Raw genomic sequence first — 20,412 nt, 5'->3', positions numbered from 1 at the left:
CTCATGACTTGAAAGAACTATTGGTGGAAATGATCTGGGCAAACGGCAACCTGTTCGTCTGGACACCAGCCGACATGTCAGGGATTGACCCCTAGTTCATGTCACACCACCTAACTATGAAGGCAGAAGCTAAGTCGGTGACACAGAGAAGAAGGAAAATGTCCCAAGAAAGAGCTGACGAGGTGGCCAGGCAAACGGCCAGCTTACTAGAAGTGGGGTTCATCCGAGAACTGGACTACTCGACTTGGCTGTCGAACGTAGTCCTGGTCAAGAAAGCCAATGGAAAGTGGAGAATGTGCGTGGATTACTCCGATCTCAATAAGGCCTGTCCCAAGGATTCTTTCACCCTCCCTATCATTGATGCTTTAGTAGACGCGGCTACAGGGTATCGGTTTCTGAGTTTCATGAACGCATACTCTGGCTACAACCAGATACCGATGCACCGGCCAAACAAGGAGAAAACAGCGTTCATAACACCAGGGGGTACATACTGCTATAAGGTGATGCCGTTTGGACTGAAAAACACATGAGCTACATATAAGAGGCTGATGAACAAGGTATTTAGCAGTCTTACCAGCAAGACGGTGGAAGTATACGTAGACGACATCCTGGTGAAGACCACCCAAGCCGAAGACCCCATCAGTAATCTAGAGACCGTGTTCACATCTCTTCGGCGGCACAACATGAGGCTTAACCCTCTCAAGTGCGCCTTCGCTATGGAAGCCGGGAAGTTCTTGGGTTTCATGATAACCCAAAGAGGAGTGGAAGCCAACCCGGAGAAATGCGAAGAAATCCTATGGATGATGAGCCCGGGATGTGTCAAAGATGTACAGAGACTGGCGGGAAGACTCACGGTGCTATCCCGGTTCCTCAGTGCGTCGGCTGCCAAAGCTCTTCCGTTCTTTAACTTGATGAAAAAAGGGATAGTGTTCGAATGCACCTCAGCAAACCCAGGAATGGAGAGACGTTATTCTTGTACTTAGTAGTAACTGATGAGGCTTTGGCGAACGCCCTGGTACGGGAAGAAGGGAAGATCCAGCAACCGGTCTACTTCGTGAGCAAGGTGTTGCAGGGGGCAGAGATGAAGTACAGTAAGCTGGAAAAACTAGCATATGCGCTCCTGACCTCCTCCCGTAGGCTGCAACAATACTTCCAAGGACACCAGATAATTGTCAGGACGAACCAAGCGATCTGCCAAGTGCTGCAAAAACCCAACTTGGCGGGTAGGATGATGACCTGGGCAATTGAGTTATCTCAGTATGACTTGCAATACGAACCCAGACATGCAATCAAGGCCCAAGCAATGGCCGATTTCCTTGTAGAGGTAACAGGAAACCCTCTCGAGACACTGAGCACACGGTGGAAACTCCATGTGGACAGAGCCTCCAACCAAACGTTCAGGGGAGCGGGGATCATCCTAGAGAGCCCAACTGGAGTCGTGTACAAGCAATCGGTCAAATTCGAGTTCCCAGTGTCCAATAACCAAGTAGAATACGAGGCCCTTCTTGGCGGCCTTCTTTTGGCAAGAGAGGTTGGGGTCACCATAGTGGAAGTATGTAGTGACTCTCAGGTCGTCACATCACAGATTAATGGACATATCAGGCTAGGGACTCACTGCTACAAAAATACTTTGAGAGGGTAAAAAAGCTGAGCGAGGAATTCGATGAGGTCACGGTGCAACACGTTCTAAGAGAGAGGAACACCTGAGCCGATCTCCTATCCAAGCTGGCAAGCACAAAGCCAGGAACGGGGAACCAATTTCTGATCCAAGGTTTAGTGAATGAGCCAACAGTGACCTTGCATATAACACAAGCACCCGACTTCCACTCCTGGATGGATCCAATCATCGACTTCTTGGAAAACGGCAAGCTCCCTGATGACGACAAGATGGCAAAGGCATTGAGGAGAGAAGCAGCCAAGTATACAATGATACAAGGCCAGCTATTCAAGAAAGGGCTGACCCAACCTCTACTGAAGTGCCTGCGCCCGGACCAGACGGACTACGTGTTAAGCGAGGTCTACGAGGGGTGCTGCGGCCATCACATCGGGGGAAAGGCCTTAGCTCGAAAGCTCGTCAGGGCCGGCTACTATTGGCCCTTAATGATGTCGGACTCCCAAGAGTTCATGAACAAATGCAGGAGATGCCAGAAAAACGCCAACTTTCACAAAGCTCCAGCAGCTGAACTAAGCCTACTGATGGCCTCCCAACCATTCTCTCAATGGGGGCATTGATCTGCTAGGACCCTTCCCGGTCGGACCTGGGCAGGTCAAATACCTAATTGTTGCCATTGACTATTACACCAAATGGGTGGAGGCCGAGCCGTTGGCCAGCATATCTTCGGCAAATTGCCAAAAATTCATATGGAGGCAAGTAATAGCCAGATTCAGAATCCCAGAGGTCGTCATCTCAGACAACGGGACACAATTTGCCGATAAAAAGTTAGGGGAATTCCTCGCCAGTTTAGGGATAAAGCAGAAGTTCTCATCCGTCGAGCACCCCCAAACTAACGGCCAAGTCAAAGTAGCGAACAAGATCATCCTACAAGGCCTTAAAAAGCGATTTGACCAGAAGAAAGGAGCCTGGGTAGACAAGCTAGCGTCGGTCCTCTGGTCCTATCGCACAACGTAGCAGTCATCTACTGGGGAGACGCCCTTCCGACTCACTTATGGGGTAGACGCGATAATACCCGTGGAGATTGGAGAACCGAGCCCGCGACTACTCTTGGGGGGAGTCGAAGAAGCCGTGGAGAAGGACTTAATGGATGAGACTAGAGAAATGATCCACTTGTCGGAGATGGCGTTGAAACAAAGGATGGCCTTGCGTTACAACGCAAATTACTAAAAAGAGATTTCGAGTCAAACGACATAGTCTTACGGCGCAACGACGTAGGGCTCCCGACACCAGGAGAAGGAAAGTTGGCAGCAAATTGGGAAGGCCCACACAGGGTAAAGAAAGTAGTCAGCAACGGAGCTTATAAGCTGGAATGCCTGGATGGCAGGGAGGTCCCGAGAACGTGGAATGCAAGAAGCCTAAGAAGGTTCTACTCCTAGAAGCCAAAGCACAACTAGAAAACAAGCGGTTTCACGGTCTAGTAAGCCCCGAGTTATTTTATGTTCGCATTTAGCATTATCTCCCACTGGTTGTTTGCGTGAATAGCAGTTTATCATGATATAATCGTGTTTAGATTACACTAATTGTTTCCTTCTCGTTTTATGTTTTAATGCACTGTTCGAATTGTTTAAATTACTTCGCCTTGAAAATTAACCGGTTCAATTACAAAGCGGAATCCCGAGACTGATCACCCCGGGAACCATGGAAGACGCGAACGCTACAGGAAACGGCTACTAAATAAGGCCAAATTTCAAATGCTTAAGCAAAAAAGCCACAACTCGGCTTCATTTTTGTCATGACATTGTTTTAAAGTTAAAAGATTACACACAAAAGCCCCGAGACGGCTTCAAAAAATCAGAACGGTAGAACGGTAAATATTGTCCCACAAACTACCAAAACAAACAAATACAAAGAATTCATTTCTTCAGGATATCAACGATCTTGCCATCCTTAATGGTTTTGAAAATGCTGATGGCTGAGATGTCAAAGTCAGGAGCCAACAGCTTCACTTGAGCCTTGATCGCCTCTTCAGTCGCCATAATATCATTCCGGCTGTGCTTCACAGTTTCTTTGTATTTTTTCTTCAACTCGGTAGCCTCAGTTTTAGCCGCAGTCACCGACGAGAGGGCACCATCGCGCTCCTTCTCCAGCTCCTTCACCCAACCTTGAGCAGCGTTAAGTTGGCCTTCCAAAGTGAGCTCTCGCTCAGTAAGCCGCGCAACCGCTGCGTCAGAAGCCTTGGCTTTCTCTTCGGAGGCAGCTAGCTGTGTCTACAATGACTTCACCTCAACCTTGTACTTTTCGTTAGCTTTGACGGACGATTGAAGCTTATTTTCCAAGGTCCGAGCCCCCGCCAAGACGGCTCCACCTTCCGTGCTATGGCAGCTGCCCGGAGAAGGGTGCGATACACCCACTTAGCTTGAGAAGCAAGATCCCCACCATGGAAGAAGTCCTCCGTGCCAGGCAGGAGCTGCAAATCAATAAAGTTTCTGGTGTCAAAGTTCTTCTCCATCACCATGAGGAACCCCTCAGGGCTGGAGGATGGTTTCCTTTTCCTTGGGTTGTCAACAACGATGACCTCAGGTCCTCCATCCTCCACTTCTGCCGCCGGTCGGGGACTCGAACCAGTGCTGGTCCCAGCCACCTCCCCTTGGGCGAGCTGGGACTGTGCCTCAACGATAGGAGAAAGCGGCGCCTCGTTGGAATGGGTGGCAGAACTGTCATCGTCGCGTTCAAGCATAAAAGTGTTAAACAAAGCGTCAAGCCCAACTTGCTCGCCAGCCATTGATACTGAAACAAAATACGAAAGCTTGTTAGTCGTTAAACCGGTTGAGTAAACAAGGGACAATAACAAACACGAATATGCGACTAGACGACTACTCACATATATAAACCCTTGCCATTTCACGGTCACCCATGAAAAGGTGTGGGTTGACACTATTCCTACCAAAAATAGCCAGTAGGATGTCGACAATATTTTTATTTTGAGGGGTCAGGCCTTTATAGGTCACCTTCGTAAACCATTGGCCCCTGCCCCAAAGCTCCAGTAGGTCGGGATGCCGACTGACGTCGGTGTTTTTACAAGTAAAGAGATTCATAGAAACATTTACGTTGTAGATATAGTCTCTAAACCGACAAAAATTCCTTCGTACAAACGTGTTGGGTGTCACAAGTAACAAACCCCTTTAAAAATTGTTAACCGAGTATTCAAACCTCGGGTCGTCTTCTCAAGGAACTGCGAGGAAGTATGTTCTTATTATTGGCTATAAAGGTTGTAATCGGGGTTTAGAAGATGAGAAGCAAGTAATTTGAATGACAAGTAAAATAAATGGCAATTAAAATAAATAAATACTGTAAAGCAGACTTTTGGCAAGGTAAGAGAAGTTGGAGGTCCAACGTAGTTATCTCTCTCAACTATAATGAAAGTTGAATCTAAACTACACTTGATCAACCTGTACTAAGGCAAAGGAAAGTCAAGGGACTAATTAAATTAACCTTTGAATCCTATTTATTTCCTAAGAAAAGGTTGGGATTACTTAAGTTCAGCTCAATTAGCAAGATAATGATTATCAGTTATGTTGAGTTTAATAACTGTTGAGTTACTGAATTCTTAACCAGGACCAAAAGGGGAAAAAGTAAAATTGCTGGAATAATAAAAATATCCTTAGATGGGAAGCAATGGTAACTTAAATCAAAGAGAATAATCATAAACTGAAAATACCTCAATTATCATTAATTCAAATAACAGTCTGCAACATGGAAGAATTCATAGATTCAATTATAAAGGTAAATAGCCAACTCAGATACTGAAATAAATAAATAAAGTGAAAAGGAAGTTTAAAACAAAGAAATATAAAATCTGGATTGAGAGTCACTCTTAAAATAAGAAGAAATCCTAAATCCTAAGAGAGAGAGAGAGAAGATCTCCCTCTCAACTAAATCTAAATCATTGAAAAGTAAAATATGCGAGCTCTCTTTGAATGGGTGCATTCCCACACTTTATAACCTCTGGTCTATGCTGTCTGTACTTGGATCTGGGCCAAAAAGAGCTTCAGAAATCGCTGGGGACGCATTCTGTAAATTCTGATACGTGACCTCTGTCACGCGTCCGCGTGGGTCACGCGGTCGCGTCATTCGGAGCTTTTCCTTGCCACGCGGTCGCATCAGTCATGCGGCCGCGTTGCTGCTGATTCGTGCTTGGCACGCGATCGCGTCATCCATGCGATCACGTGGATACCAGTTTCCTTAAAGCTCCGTTTTGCTTTCTCCTTCCATTTTATATGTTTCCTTTTCCATCCTTTAAGTCATTCTGCCTTAGAAAATCTGAAACTACTCAACACACTAATCACGGCATCGAATGGAAATAAAGGTAATTAAAATAATTAATTTTTTAAAGCTTAGGAAACATGTTTTTCACAATATGACATAATAAGGAAGGGAAAGTAAAACCATGCAGTTAATATGAATAAGTAGGTGGAGGATTGAATAAATCACTCAAATTATGCACAAAAGAACTCATGAAATATGGGTTTATCAACCTCCCCACACTTAAACACTAGCATGTCCTCATGCTAAATCCAAGGTAAATAATTAAGGTTAAAGTGATGGAATGTCATGCAATGCAACCTAATTTAAATGCAACTACCTAAATGAATGATGCATCATGCAACTCTAATTTATTCACTCATTTATAAAGCTTACATGTAGCCAAGTTAATTCACATTCTCAAGGAGTCATGTATATATATATATATAGCCAACCCTTAGAAAATAAAGCATTTTAGCAAATGAGATGGGAAATAAAACATTGTACAAACTTGCAAAGCAATTAGTAAATTAAGTACAGATATATGTTGATGAGTTATTGAACCCTCACTGGATTTTGTGTTTACTCTCTAGTCACTCAGTGTTTATTGGGTTTATTCACTCTATTTTTCTTTTTATTCTTACTTTCTATAGCTTTGTTCTTCATCTAACCAATCAACAATTATAGAATATAGTCATACCAAAAAGTCATGAGGTCTTTAATTGAGGTTGTAATGGGGCCAAGGTAAAGGTAAGGATTTATGTATAGGGTCAAGTGAGCTAATAAGTGAATCCTTAATTAGACTAAGATCTCACCTAACATACATATTTAGTAAAACAAAATCTCTTTACCTATTTTCCCATATTATCCCACTTATTGTTACATGCTCATGTTTCACTTTTTATTTTTATCCCATGTGCATTGTTTTTATTTTGCATTGGGGAATTTCTTTTGTATCCCCTTTTATTTAAATGCTGAAAAATAACTTTCTCTTTTCTTTTTTTTTAATGCACATGGTAATTGAATCGCTTAGATTTTCTCATGAGCATGCTTCCCAATTTTATTTTATTCCTTTTAACTTTCCTACCTTTTGTTTCTATCATCCATGTTCCCAAAAGGTTTTCCACATTTAACTCTATTCATGATTTTTTATCTTAAGCTAACCAAGGATTCACTTGAGATTTTCTTTTATTTTTCTGCTTAAGGCTAGTAATTCGGCTAAATAGAATAAAGGGGTTTTAAAAGGCTCAAGGGGGCTAATAAGGGTGATGTAAAAGGTAGGCTAATTTGGGGTGAGTGAGCTAAAATCAAATGATGGCCTCAATCATTCTCTTGGTATGTATCTACATTCTATATTCTATAATTGGACATATAGATTAAAGCAAAGTAAAGAACATCAGAATAAAAAGAATTGAAACACACAGAAATGAAATAATGGTTTGAATGCAACCATACAATTAACCTCAAGACTCACAGGCTGTGTGTTCTCTAACTCAAGCATCATATATCATTTATATATTGTATGCAAGTTTAGCTAAAAATTCCCATTATTCTCATAAAAAAATTATTTAGGGTAGCTTTTAAAGTTTTAATGTTCCTCCTTGATGAAATGTTGTCAGCTTAACTACATCATGTAATGCTATATATAAGGTTTATGGATTTAAATCTGATATGTTCAATTTCCTAGCTTACTTCCTTTTTATATTTTTCTATTTAAACTATACTATCTTATGCTAAAAAGGGTAAACTATACTAATTAATCCACTAATAAATTAGAATTGCAAACTAAACTAAATAACTAAAATAAACTAAATGGCTAAAATATGAACTAAAGATGCAAAATGCAGAAAATAGAGTAAAAATACATAAAAGCAATGTATAAGTACTCAGAAAATAACAGTGAAAAGAAAAATATAGAAAAATATCCAAAATAAAAGAAAAAGTATGTAGTGGTTCACCAAAATGAACGCCAGAGATGGCGGCCTCCCCACACTTAAAGGGAAGCATCGTCCCCGATGCTCAATCAAGTCTGGTGTGAAGGAGTGTCATCACTGGGAGGGATGGTAGCTGGAGTCTCAGTGGTGGTGGTGGGCTGAGGGTCTGGCTGCTGTGGAGGAGGTGCTGACTGGATCGGGATCTCAATATCCGTAGCCTCAATCTGATGTGGGACCGCTGCCTGTGGTGCGGCTGGTGCTGCCTCTCCCTGGGGATGGGTCTCTGCCTCGGGCGCATCCGCTTCCTCCTCAGATGCCTCGGATGGTGTGTCAGGCTCGGAGGAGATGTCACCGGATTGTATCATCAGCTTTAGGTGCTCATAGCGCCGCTTGTTGCGACGCTCCATCTGGTCAAGTCGTCGGAACAAGCGGTGCACCAGATGATAGATGGGCTCTGTGGCAGGTGGAGGTGCAGTGGTGGTAGCAGGGGTAGGTGGTGCAGCAGTGGAGGAAGAGGGTCCAGCAGACGGTGGGGCTGTCGTATCAGTAGCAGTGAATGGTGGTGGTCTGTGGCCCAAGGCTAAGAAGTTCCGGCTGTGCGGAATGATCATCCTGCAATCCGCCGCTGGTGGTCTCTCATCGGCATCCTCCCATGGCACGTCAGCTCGACGGCCAAGCTGTGTAACCAGATACGGAAAAGGGAGGGTTCCTTGGACGTGGACCCTGGCCATATAGTGCCGAATGAAACGTGGTAGATAAAGGTCCTTACCCTCCAGCACACACCAAAGGAGGGTGATCATAGCAGCCGGGATCTCCGTCTCGTGAGTACTCGGCATCACATAATTACTCAAGATCTGATGCCATAAACGAGCCTCATCGTTTAAGTATGCTCTCTTGATCCCTCTAGGCATGGTAATGTCCTGACCCATCTCCCAAGGAACTATCGGGTCGAGAGCTATCCGTACCTTTACGGCATCCCAATCAAACTGCATCTGACACATGTCCTCCTCAGCCTTTGAATAACCATCAGGCTGATCGGACTTGGCTGGGAGCCGGAGAATAACCTCTAAGGCCTCTTCAGTGACCAGAATTTGTTTTCCTCTCAGGTTCACTGCATCTAAGGTAGTGAGATAGTAGTTACAGTAGAATTCCCGTACCCAAGATGAATTGACCTCTGTCAGTGTTCTTTCCAGAAAGAACCAGCCCCTTTGCTTGATTTGCTCAGTGGTGTACTGCTGGAGTACTTTTGGAATCTTCAGAGTTCGTTCCAGGTATAGATTTCTGAAGTTTGCAAAAGCCGGGTACTTCAGCTCACAGTACCGGTTTGCAAATTTTATAGGATCATTCGCAGGGAGCAGTTGGTCAGCTTTTTCCTGCTGTGTGAAGTTCTTCTCCCGCCATGAAGAATCGTGCATTAGAGCAATGATGGACTGGGAGGAGTCTCCTCGCTTGCGCTTGCTAGTAGCCTTGCCTTTACCTTTCCTCTGTGAGGCAGACATCCTGAAAAACAGAAAACCAGGATATAGATAAAATAGGAAAGTAAATAGGCAATTAAACAAAGGAAGCTCAAAGCGGAAAAGGAGAAGTAAAATAAGGAAAATGAGTAAATGAACTATGATTGAATTTATGTTAAATGGAAAAATAATCAATATGCCATGGTTAGAAAGTTAGAGGAAAGTGAAAATAATCAGAAAAGAGATCAAAAGGGTTAGTATGGTTAGAATTTGAAAAAGAAATTAGTAAATAAAATTAGTGAATTAGTAAAGTGCAGGTTAAAGTAAGTGGCATAGAAAAATTCCATATAACAAGGATTCACAGGTAAGAATAGAAGTACTCATAATCGAACAAGGAAAACAGGGTGATGCTGATTCGAATAGAAATAAAGAAAGCAAAAATTGGAATCAGTGAATCACAAATGCAGTTTATGAACCAGGAAATCAAAGAGGATAAGAATGTCTGCCATAGCATTCATGAAATGGTTTGGGTAAAGCGGAGTAAAACAGAGTTCAGAAGTGCCAAACCAAAACTTGAATGAAAACAATTTTAAAAAATTTGGGCAGTATTCCAGCTAAAATTGGATTGTCCCGGAAAATAAATAGCAATCATAGCAGTTCATATGAATTAAAAACTTGCTGCAGTTACTAGTAATGTATAGAAACAGGAAAATTTGGAGTAACAAGCAGCAATTGCAAGAAATCATAGCATATGAATGAGGTCACAGGAACAGCAAAATTGTAGTTATGATTAAAACATAAACAGGGACAGTGCAAGTAAACAGACCTAGATCCACTAACCACAGCCTAAGCTACCTAACAACCTAAAAATTCCACTACAGCATGCATATCTATCTATCCTAATGATGAACAGAAACGGAAAAAAATACAGAAAAACGACGAACGGATAAAAAAGGGGGTTGCGTTTTGCGGAACCTGGTAGGCGGGAGGGGTGGAACGGGGAAGAAGGTGGCTGCGGCGGCGTCCGGCGTGGTGGCGGGGCACGGTGTCGCGGTGGCGGCTGATGGGGAAAGGGGATAGGGTCTTAGGGTTAGGGATAGAGGAAGGGGGGTTGTGGGTGGGTGGCGGAGGAGGGGGGCGCGGCTGGAAGGCCGACGGTGGGGGCGGTGGTCGCGGAGGGCAGTGGTGGAGAGGGGAAGAGAGAGGAAGAAGGGAGAAGAAGAGAGGGGAGGGGGTTGCGGCGGCGGCGTCCGACGTGGCGGCGACGTCTGGGTGGTGGCGCAGTGGCGGCTGGGTGGTGCTGGGTGGTGGTTGGAGGGAGAAGAAGCAGAGAGGGAGAAGAGGGTTGGGGGTGGGGGCTGTGCGACTGATAGGGTTCGCGTGGCTGGGGGGTTATACTTTCGAATACACGCGGCCGCGTGGGGCACGCGGTCGCGTGGTTTGGGGTGAAAATGGAAGTGACGCGATCGCGTGGGGCGCGCGATCGCATGAGAGGGGGAAAGAAGGTTGACGCGATCGCGTGGGTCGCGCGATCGCGTCGCTGGAATTCGTGCTAAACGCACGACTCCAGCGCCGTTTTAGTGCAACTCTCTGTCTCCTCTTGGGGTGATGTGCAATCCATGCGACGCGATCGCGTCGCTCACGCGGTCGCGTGGGATTAGTATTGTGCAAGTGACGCGATCGCATGAGGCATACGATCGTGTGGGCCGATTTGTGCGAAACGCACAAGGGCCGCACGATTCCAGCCCAACTTTGTGTTCGTTGGATCCTTACGCCGATATATATATCACGTGGCCGCGTGGTTCACGCGGTCGCGTGGGTGGTGTTTCTCACAATATGACGCGATCGCAGGGGCATGCGGTCGCGTCGTGCACCCCTTTTTTTTTTAAACTGAAAAATGCAGAATGCAATGATTAACATGAATGCTATGCAAGATTCCAGGTTTAATAAATTAAAATGAAAAAAAAGGAAAAATGGAAGCAATTAACGAGAAATAAATTGAAAAAGAAGCGACCATACCACGGTGGGTTGTCTCCCACTTAGCACTTTTAGTTAAAGTCTTTAAGTTGGACATTGGAGGAGTTTCCTGTTATGGTGGCTTATGTTTAAATTCGTCCAAAAATCTCCACCAGTGCTTGGAATGCCAATAGCCTCCGGGGTCCCAAACTAGGCACGCAAAGCTTCTGAGCAGCTTTAAATATATTGTTAGGCTCCCAGGATGACAAATGTCAGAATAAACTCCAGGATTCCAAGCCTTGCTTTTAAATCCGCCTCCGTCTTGATCTATATGTTTCCATCCGGGCGTTTTAAAAAGTAGAATCTCACCGTGGTGACCAAACGTTTTCCGTGATCCATGTAATTGAGCATGGTACCAATCTATGTACTTGGTGCGCAGAAATTGTGATTACACTTTGATTATGTAAAATTCATCGCTCTTTCTTTCCCTGGTAATGGCACCAAAAACATGATGCCAATACCATGGTTCACAACTTCGCACAACTAACCAGCAAGTGCACTGGGTCATCCAAGTAATACCTTACGTGAGTAAGGGTCGAATCCCACGGAGATTGTTGGTATGAAGCAAGCTATGGTTACCTTGCAAATCTCAGTCAGGTAGGTTAAATGTGATTGGATTAGATAATTAAAAGATAAATAATAAAGGATAGAAATACTTATGTAATTCATTGGTGAGAATTTCAGATAAGCGAATAGAGATGCTTTTGTTCCTCTGAACCTCTGCTTTCCTGCTATCTTCATCCAATCAGTCTTACTCCTTTCCATGGCTGGCTTTATGTGATACATCACCATTGTCAATGGCTACTTTCGGTCTTCTCTCGGGAAAATGATCCAAATGCCCTGTCACGGCACGGCTAATCGTCTGGAGGCATCACCCTTGTCAATGGTTTCATCTTATCCTCGCAGTGAAAATGGTCAACGCACCCTGTCACGGCATGGCTATTCATCTGTCGGTTCTCGATCATGCTGGAATAGGATTTACTATCCTTTTGCGTCTGTCACTACGCCCGGCAATCGCGAGTTTGAAGCTCGTCACAGTCATTCAATCATTGAATCCTACTCGGAATACCACAGACAAGGTTTAGACTTTCTGGATTCTCTTGAATGCCGCCATCATTCTAGCTTACACCACGAAGATTCTGATTAAGAGATCTAAGAGATACTCAGATGGGTTCTGCTCAGAATTCTCTGTCTGTTGCTGAGTGGATGATGGAAAAGGCTTGCTATTGCTAAACCTGTTTCTTCCACCATTATTAAAGCCTTGTTGAGGCTTTTGATCCTTCCATGAGAAATTTGGATGATTTCTCCATGATGGATTATAGGTGTTTCCATAAGGTTCACCCATGTAATTTACCTCTGCTATTGCAGGGTTCTCAGGATCATAAGCTTCTTCTTCAGAAGATGCCTCTTGAGTACTGTTGGATGCAGCTTGCATTCCATTTAGACTCTGAGAAATCATATTGACTTGCTGATTCAATATTTTGTTCTGAGCCAATATGGCATTTAGAGTATCAATCTCAAGAACTCCCTTCTTCATAGGCGTCCCATTATTCACAGGATTCCTTTCAGAAGTGTACATGAACTGGTTATTTGCAACCATGTCAATGAGTTCTTGAGCTTCTGCAGGCGTTTTCTTTAGATGAATGGATCCACCTGCAGAAGTATCCAATGACATTTTAGCTAATTCAGACAGACCATCATAGAATATATCCAGGATGGTCCATTCTGAAAGCATGTCAGAAGGACACTTTTTGGTCAGTCCTTTGTATCTCTCCCAAGCTTCATAGAGGGATTCACCTTCTTTCTGTCTGAAGGTTTGAACATCTACTCTAAGCTTGCTCAGCTTTTGAGGAGGAAAGAACTTGGCTAGGAAAGCCTTGACCAGCTTATCCCAAGAGTTCAGGCTATCCTTAGGTTGAGAGTCCAACCATACTCTAGCTCTGTCTCTTACAGCAAAAGGGAAAAGCATGAGCCTGTAGACTTCAGGATCTACTCCATTAGTCTTAACAGTATCACATATCTGCAAGAATTCAGTTAAGAACTGAAAAGGATCTTCAGATGGAAGTCCATGAAACTTGCAGTTCTGGTGCATCAAAGAAGCTAATTGAGGTTTCAGCTCAAAGTTGTTTGCTCCAATGGCAGGAATGGAGATGCTTCTTCTATGTAAATTGGAATTAGGTGTAGTAAAGTCACCAAGCATTCTCCTTGCATTGTTGTTGGGTTCGGCTGCCATCTCCTTTACTTGTTCGAAATTTTCAATCAAGTTGTCTCTGGATTGTTGTAATTTAGCTTCTCTTAATTTCCTCTTCAGAGTCCTTTCAGGTTTTGGATCAGCTTCAACAAGAATGCCTTTTTCTCTGTCCCTGCTCATAAGAAAGAGAAGAGAAAACGAAAAGAAGAGGAATCCTCTATGTCACAGTAAAGAGGTTCCTTATTGTTAGTAGAAAAGAAGAAGAGAAAAATCTGAACTCAGAAAGAGAGAGAGAGGGTTCGGATTTTTGGTGGGTGAGGGAGAGATGTTAGTAGATGAATAAATAAATAGAATAAGATGAGAGAAGGAAAATTTCGAAAATAATTTTTGAAAAAGAGTTAGTGATTTTTGAAAATAGTTTTTGAAAAAGGTTAGTAGTTTTTTGAAAATTCAAATAAAAAAAATAATTAGTTAATTAAAAAGAAATTTTTGAAAAAGGGGGAAGATATTTTCGAAAATTAGAGAGAGAGAGTTAGTTAGGTAGTTTTGAAAAAGATAAGAAACAAACAAAAAGTTAGTTAGTTAGTTGAAACAAATTTTGAAAATCAGTTTTGAAAAGATAAGAAGATAGGAAGTTAGAAAAGATATTTTGAAATTTTTTTTTTTAAAATAAGATAGGAAGATATTTTTGACAAGATATGATTGAAATTAGTTTTGAAAAAGATTTGATTTTTAAAATCACAATTAATGACTTGATTCACAAGAAATCACAAGATATGATTCCAGAACTTGAAGTTTGAAACTTTCTTAACAAGTAAGTAACAAACTTGAAATTTTTGAATCAAAACATTAATTATTATTATTATTTTCGAAAATTTGATATGAAAATAAGAAAAATATTTTTGAAATTTTCGAAAATAACTAAGAAATTTGAGAAAGATTTGATTTTTGAAAAAGATTTGGAAAAAAGATAAGATTTTCAAATTGAAAATTTGATTTGACTCATAAGAAACAACTTGATTTTAAAAATTTTTGAAAAAGTCAATCCAAATTTTCGAATTTGATGAGAGAAAAAGGGAAAGATATTTTTTTGGTTTTTGAAATTTTTTTATGATGAGAGAAAGAAACATGAAAAATGATGCAATGCATGAAAGTTATGGATCAAAATAATGAATGTATGCAAGAATGATATGAATGTCAAGATGAACACCAAGAACACTATGAATGTCATGATGAACATCAAGAACACATTTTTGAAAAATTTTTAATGCAAAGAAAACATGCAAGACACCAAACTTAGAATTCTTTAATGCTTAGACACTAAGAATCCAAGAATGCATATGAAAAACAAGAAAAGACACAAAACATGCAAATGCAAAGATCAAACAAGAAGACTTACCAAGAACAACTTGAAGATCATGAAGAACACTATGAATGCATGAGAATTTTCGAAAAAAAAAAATGCAAGATGCACATGCAATTGACACCAAACTTATAACATGACTCAAGACTCAAACAAGAAACAGAAAAATATTTTTGATTTTTATGATTTTCTAATTTTTTTTTTGGATTTTTTTTTCGAAAATTATATGAAAAAGAAAAAATAAGGATTCCAAAATTTTTAACATGAATTCCAAGAATCTTGCATTCTTAGTCTAAAGCTTCAGTCCAGGAATTAGACATGGCTCACTAGCCAGCCAAGCTTTCAATGAAAGCTCCGATCCAAAACACTAGACATGGCCAATGGCCAGCCAAGCTTCAACATGTAAATCAGGAACAGCAGTAGGTGGATTAGCAACAACTAGCTTGCTCTTGATAACAAATTGCAAGCCTCAGTCCAAATGAATTTAGACATGGCTTTACAGCCAGCCAGGCTTCACATGCTTCATGAAACACTAGAATTCATTCTTTAAAAATTTTGAATAATTTTTTTTTTTTGAAAACATTTTTATTTTAATTTTTTTTTTCGAAAACAAAGGAGAAAATTTTGAAAGAATTTTGAAAAATTTTTGAAAAGAAAACAAAAAGAGAATTACCTAATCTGAGCAACAAGATGAACCGTTAGTTGTCCAAACTCGAACAATCCCCGGCAACGGCGCCAAAAACTTGGTGCGCATAAATTGTGATTACACTTTGATTATGTAAAATTCATCGCTCTTTCTTTCCCTGGTAATGGCGCCAAAAACATGATGCCAATACCATGGTTCACAACTTCGCACAACTAACCAGCAAGTGCAATGGGTCGTCCAAGTAATACCTTACGTGAGTAAGGGTCGAATCCCACGGAGATTGTTGGTATGAAGCAAGCTATGGTCACCTTGCAAATCTCAGTCAGGTAGGGTTAAATGTGATTGGATTAGATAATTAAAAAATAAATAATAAAGGATAGAAATACTTATGTAATTCATTGGTGAGAATTTCAGATAAGCAAATAGAGATGCTTTTGTTCCTCTGAACCTCTGCTTTCCTGCTATCTTCATCCAATCAGTCTTACTCCTTTCCATGGCTGGCTTTATGTGATACATCACCATTGTCAATGCCTACTTTTGGTCTTCTCTCGGGAAAATGATCCAAATGCCCTGTCACGACACGGCTAATCGTCCGGAGGCATCACCCTTGTCAATGGTTTTATCTTATCCTCTCAGTGAAAATGGTCAACGCACCCTGTCACGGCACGGCTATTCATCTGTCGGTTCTCGATCATGCTGGAATAGGATTTACTATCCTTTTGCGTCTGTCACTACGCCCGGCAATCGTGAGTTTGAAGCTCGTCACAGTCATTCAATCATTGAATCCTACTCGAAATACCACAGACAAGGTTTAGACTTTCTGGATTCTCTTGAATGCCGCCATCATTCTAGCTTACACGACGAAGATTCTGATTAAGAGATCTAAGAGATACTCATTCAGTCGAAGGTAGAACGGAAGTGGTTGTCAGGCACGCGTTCATAGGGAATGATGATGATTGTCACGTTCATCACATTCAGGTTGAAGTGCGAATGAATATCTTAGAAGTGAAATAAGATGAATTGAATAGAAAACAGTAGTACTTTGCATTAATCTTTGAGAAACAGCAGAGCTCTACACCTTAATCTATGGAGTGTAGAAACTCTACCGTTAAAATTACATAAGTGAAAGGTCCAGGCATAGCCGAGATGGCCAGCCCCTCTAAAACGTGATCACAGGATCAGGATACAATCCAGGATCCAGGATGTCTAATACAATAGTAAGAGGTCCTATTTATAATAAACTAGCTACTAGGGTTTACAAAAGTAAGTAATTGATGCATAAATCCACTTCCGGGGCCCACTTGGTGTGTGCTTGGGCTGAGCTTGAGTGCTGCACGTGTAGAGGTCCTTCTTGGAGTTGAACACCAGCTTTTGTGCCAGTTTGGGCGTTCAACTCTGGTTTTGGATCCTTTTCTGGCGCTGGACGCCAGATTTGGGCAGAGAGCTGGCGTTGAACGCCAGTTTGCGTCATCTAAACTTGGCCAAAGTATGGACTATTATATATTGCTGGAAATCCCTGGATGTCTACTTTCCAACGCAATTGGAAGCGCGCCATTTCGAGTTCTGTAGCTCCAGAAAATCCACTTTGAGTGCAGGGAGGTTAGAATCCAACAGCATCAGCAGTCCTTCTTCAACCTCTGAATCTGATTTTTGCTCAAGTCCCTCAATTTCAGCCAGAAAATACCTGAAATCATAGAAAAACACACAAACTCATAGTAAAGTCCAGAAATGTGAATTTAACATAAAAACTAATGAAAACATCCCTAAAAGTAACTAGATCCTACTAAAAATATACTAAAAACAATGCCAAAAAGCGTATAAATTATCCGCTCATCAGTACTTCAAGGTGAAGCGTGGAACCTTATTGAACCTTGTGCACCAACTCTGAGTACGAGCCATTTCCCTCTTACTCTTAAAGCCGCAGAGAGCTCTAAGCTGGCCATCTGTTTCAAGCAAACCATATTCAAGTGAATAAGTAAATTTAAAAGTTAAGGATTGTACCCACTTGAAGCTTGTATTAGGTGGTAATGGCCTTGGGATAGGTGTTTTTGGTGGTTCTGCAAGTTCCATATCTTTGTGCTCTTCTGTGAATTTCTCCACTTCTTTGCAAAGGTCTTCAATTGTATCTGTGTCCTGGTCAAAGTCTCCTGTGTCTTCCTCATCACTTGAGTCATAGATTGGAGGTTGAGAGAAATCTACCTCTGCATCATCTTCATATTCACTTGGAGAAGATTCTTCGAGCTCAGAGAATTCACTTGCGGATGCAAGTTCATCACCAAGAAAGCTAGACTTGTGACTATCATCATCAAGGGAAATTGCTTCTTGGATTATTCCGTCTGATTCTTCATAAACGACTTGCCTTGGAGAAATATCCTCCTTAGCATCAACTGTAGCATCCTGGACAGAGTTTTCCTCAATTCTGGATTCCCATGAAAGTTCAGCATCTCCCAGGTCTTCAACCAACTCTTCTTCTTGAACAATGATAGCTTCTTCTAATTGTTCTAGTACAAATTCATGCTCTGTCTTGTCCACTGGAGTTTCTGGCAATTCCTTCATGCTCTGCTCTTCATTGAGTTGTCCACATGGGGATGTGGCTAATCCTTGTGTATTTGAGCACCTAGAAGCCCATTGAATCATTGCTTGCCCCAGTTGTTGAATGGTTGTTTGAAATTTAATTACTGTTTCCCTTAGGCGATCCTCTGCTTCTTGGGTTGCTGGACTTGGACATGATACAAAGGAAAGTGGTGGTGATTGGGAGTAATTAGATTGGTATTGGGGTAAGGAAGGATCATATGGTGGCGAATGGTGAAGAGAAGCTTGTGAGTGTGGTGGTTCGAGGTTATGTTGAAAGGATGGTTTATATGCATGGGGTGGGGCTTGTTGGTAGTTACAAGGTTGTCCACCATGTCTTTCAGCTGGGTATGCACTGTAGAATGGTCTTTGTCCGGGATATCTCGGAGGGTGTTGCTGCCAAAAGGGTTAATTAGATCCTCTTGGTTCCATCCATCCTTGATTGGTCTGACCTTGATGCACATTCCTGCTGTAACTTCTATTTCCCTTAACAACATTAGAACCAAACTCAAAGCGAGAGGGGTGAGAGTTCATAGTAGCAAATAAAGATAAAAAGAAAAAACAAAAATAAATAAACAAGCAAAAGAAAAATATTTACAATAACCAATAATAAGGCACACGTTAGCAGTTCCCCGGCAACGGCGCCATTTTGACGTCGGTGTTTTTACTAGTAAAAAGATTCATAGAAACAGTTGCGTTGTAGATATAGTCTCTAAATCGGCAAAAATCCCTTCGTACAAACGTGTTGGGTGTCACAAGTAACAAACCCCTTTAAAAATTGTTAACCGAGTATTCAAACCTCGGGTCGTCTTCTCAAGGAACTGTGAGGAAGTATGTTCTTATTATTGGCTATAAAGGTTGTAATCGGGGTTTAGAAGATGAGAAGCAAGTAATTTGAATGACAAGTAAAATAAATGGCAATTAAAATAAATAAATACTGTAAAGCAGACTTTTGGCAAGGTAAGAGAAGTTGGAGGTCCAACGTAGTTATCTCTCTCAACTATAATGAAAGTTGAATCTAAACTCCACTTGATCAACCTGTACTAAGGCAAAGGAAAGTCAAGGGACTAATTAAATTAACCTTTGAATCCTATTTATTTCCTAAGAAAAGGTTGGGATTACTTATGTTCATCTCAATTAGCAAGATAACGATTATCAGTTATGTTGAATTTAATAACTGTTGAGTTACTGAATTCTTAACCAGGACCAAAAGGGGAAAAAGTAAAATTGCTAGAATAATAAAAATATCCTTAGATGGGAAGCAATGGTAACTTAAATCAAAGAGAACAATCATAAACTGAAAATACCTCAATTATCATTAATTCAAAGAGGTAACTACCAAATCGGTACCCGGAAGATTCTGGCGCTTACAAAATGGTACCTGACTTTTGTTATTGACAAAATAGTCCCTAAAAGATTTTAAAATTTGACAAGCGTGTCCCCGAGCTTGCCGGAGCAAATCTCCGGCAAGCACAATGCTGACATGGCCACCGTATTTTGGTGACCTGGCAAGCCACCTCCCAAACCCTAATTCCTCCTTCCCCAACGCAGATTCCCTTTCCTCTTCCTCCCCATTGCAGCCCCCAATACACACTCCCCCCTTCCCTTTCCTTCCCCATCAGCCCTCTTCCCTCTCCCTCCCTCTCATATCATCTCATCTCATCTCATTTCTGCAACGAAGAAGAACAAAAATCTGATACCTCAAAATCACATCCCTTCACAGCATTCACAAACCAAAATGAGAATTTGAGAAGAAGAAGAAGAAGAAGGAATAATGGATCTAGCACTAGAGGAGCTGCAATTCCTGAACATCCTAGAAATCTTGAGAGAATCAATCTCAATTTCAAAAAGATCACTGAAGACGTTCTACCTCATAACCCTAACCCTAATTTTTCCTCTCTGATTCGCAATCCTCGCACACTCACTCTTCACACACCCATTTCTCACTCAGTTTCAGAACCCTTATCAGGACTCTTCCCAGGCTAACCATGAATGGACTCTTCTCCTCACAATCCAGTTCTGCTACCTTCTCTTCCTCTTCGCATTCTCTCTCCTCTCCATTACCGCCGTCGTCTTCACCGTCGCTTCCCTCTACACCAACAAAAATGTCTCCTTTTTCTCCACCGTCTTCGCAATCTCCAAAGTCTTCAAGCGTTTTGTTCATCACTTACCTCTGGGTCACGGTTTTGATGTTCATCTATAATTTTGTCTTCGTGATTTCCTTGGTTTTTCTTATTATAGCAATTGATATCCTTCTCTTTCTTTGCTGTTTTTTGCGGTTATTGTGAATGTGTTGGTCATTGTGAATCTGGATGTATGA

At 41.7% G+C, this 20,412-nt stretch overlaps 1 protein-coding gene, 1 non-coding gene and 2 pseudogenes across 2 annotated transcripts; 3 read left to right on the top strand and 1 right to left on the bottom strand.

Moving 5' to 3' along the window:
* Positions 1-1,833: 1,833 nt before the first annotated feature.
* LOC107633482 (uncharacterized) lies at positions 1,834-2,232 on the top strand. The gene has a single exon (XM_016337103.1). The coding sequence runs from the start codon at positions 1,834-1,836 to the stop codon at positions 2,230-2,232; it is 399 nt and encodes a 132-aa protein (XP_016192589.1).
* Positions 2,233-3,528: 1,296 nt separating this feature from the next.
* On the bottom strand, positions 3,529-4,397 carry LOC148572175 (uncharacterized; annotated as a pseudogene).
* An 8,653-nt stretch (positions 4,398-13,050) lies between these two features.
* LOC148572174 (small nucleolar RNA R71) lies at positions 13,051-13,158 on the top strand. Its single transcript, XR_015909055.1, has one exon. It is a non-coding gene; the product is annotated as a small nucleolar RNA R71 (small nucleolar RNA).
* Positions 13,159-19,866: 6,708 nt separating this feature from the next.
* On the top strand, positions 19,867-20,412 carry LOC148572173 (uncharacterized; annotated as a pseudogene).

This window comes from Arachis ipaensis, chromosome B3, assembly GCF_059453495.1.
Source record: "Arachis ipaensis isolate K30076 ecotype BB chromosome B3, ASM5945349v1, whole genome shotgun sequence".
Classification (NCBI taxonomy): domain Eukaryota; kingdom Viridiplantae; phylum Streptophyta; class Magnoliopsida; order Fabales; family Fabaceae; genus Arachis; species Arachis ipaensis.
This window is presented reverse-complemented; position numbering and strand designations above follow the sequence as displayed.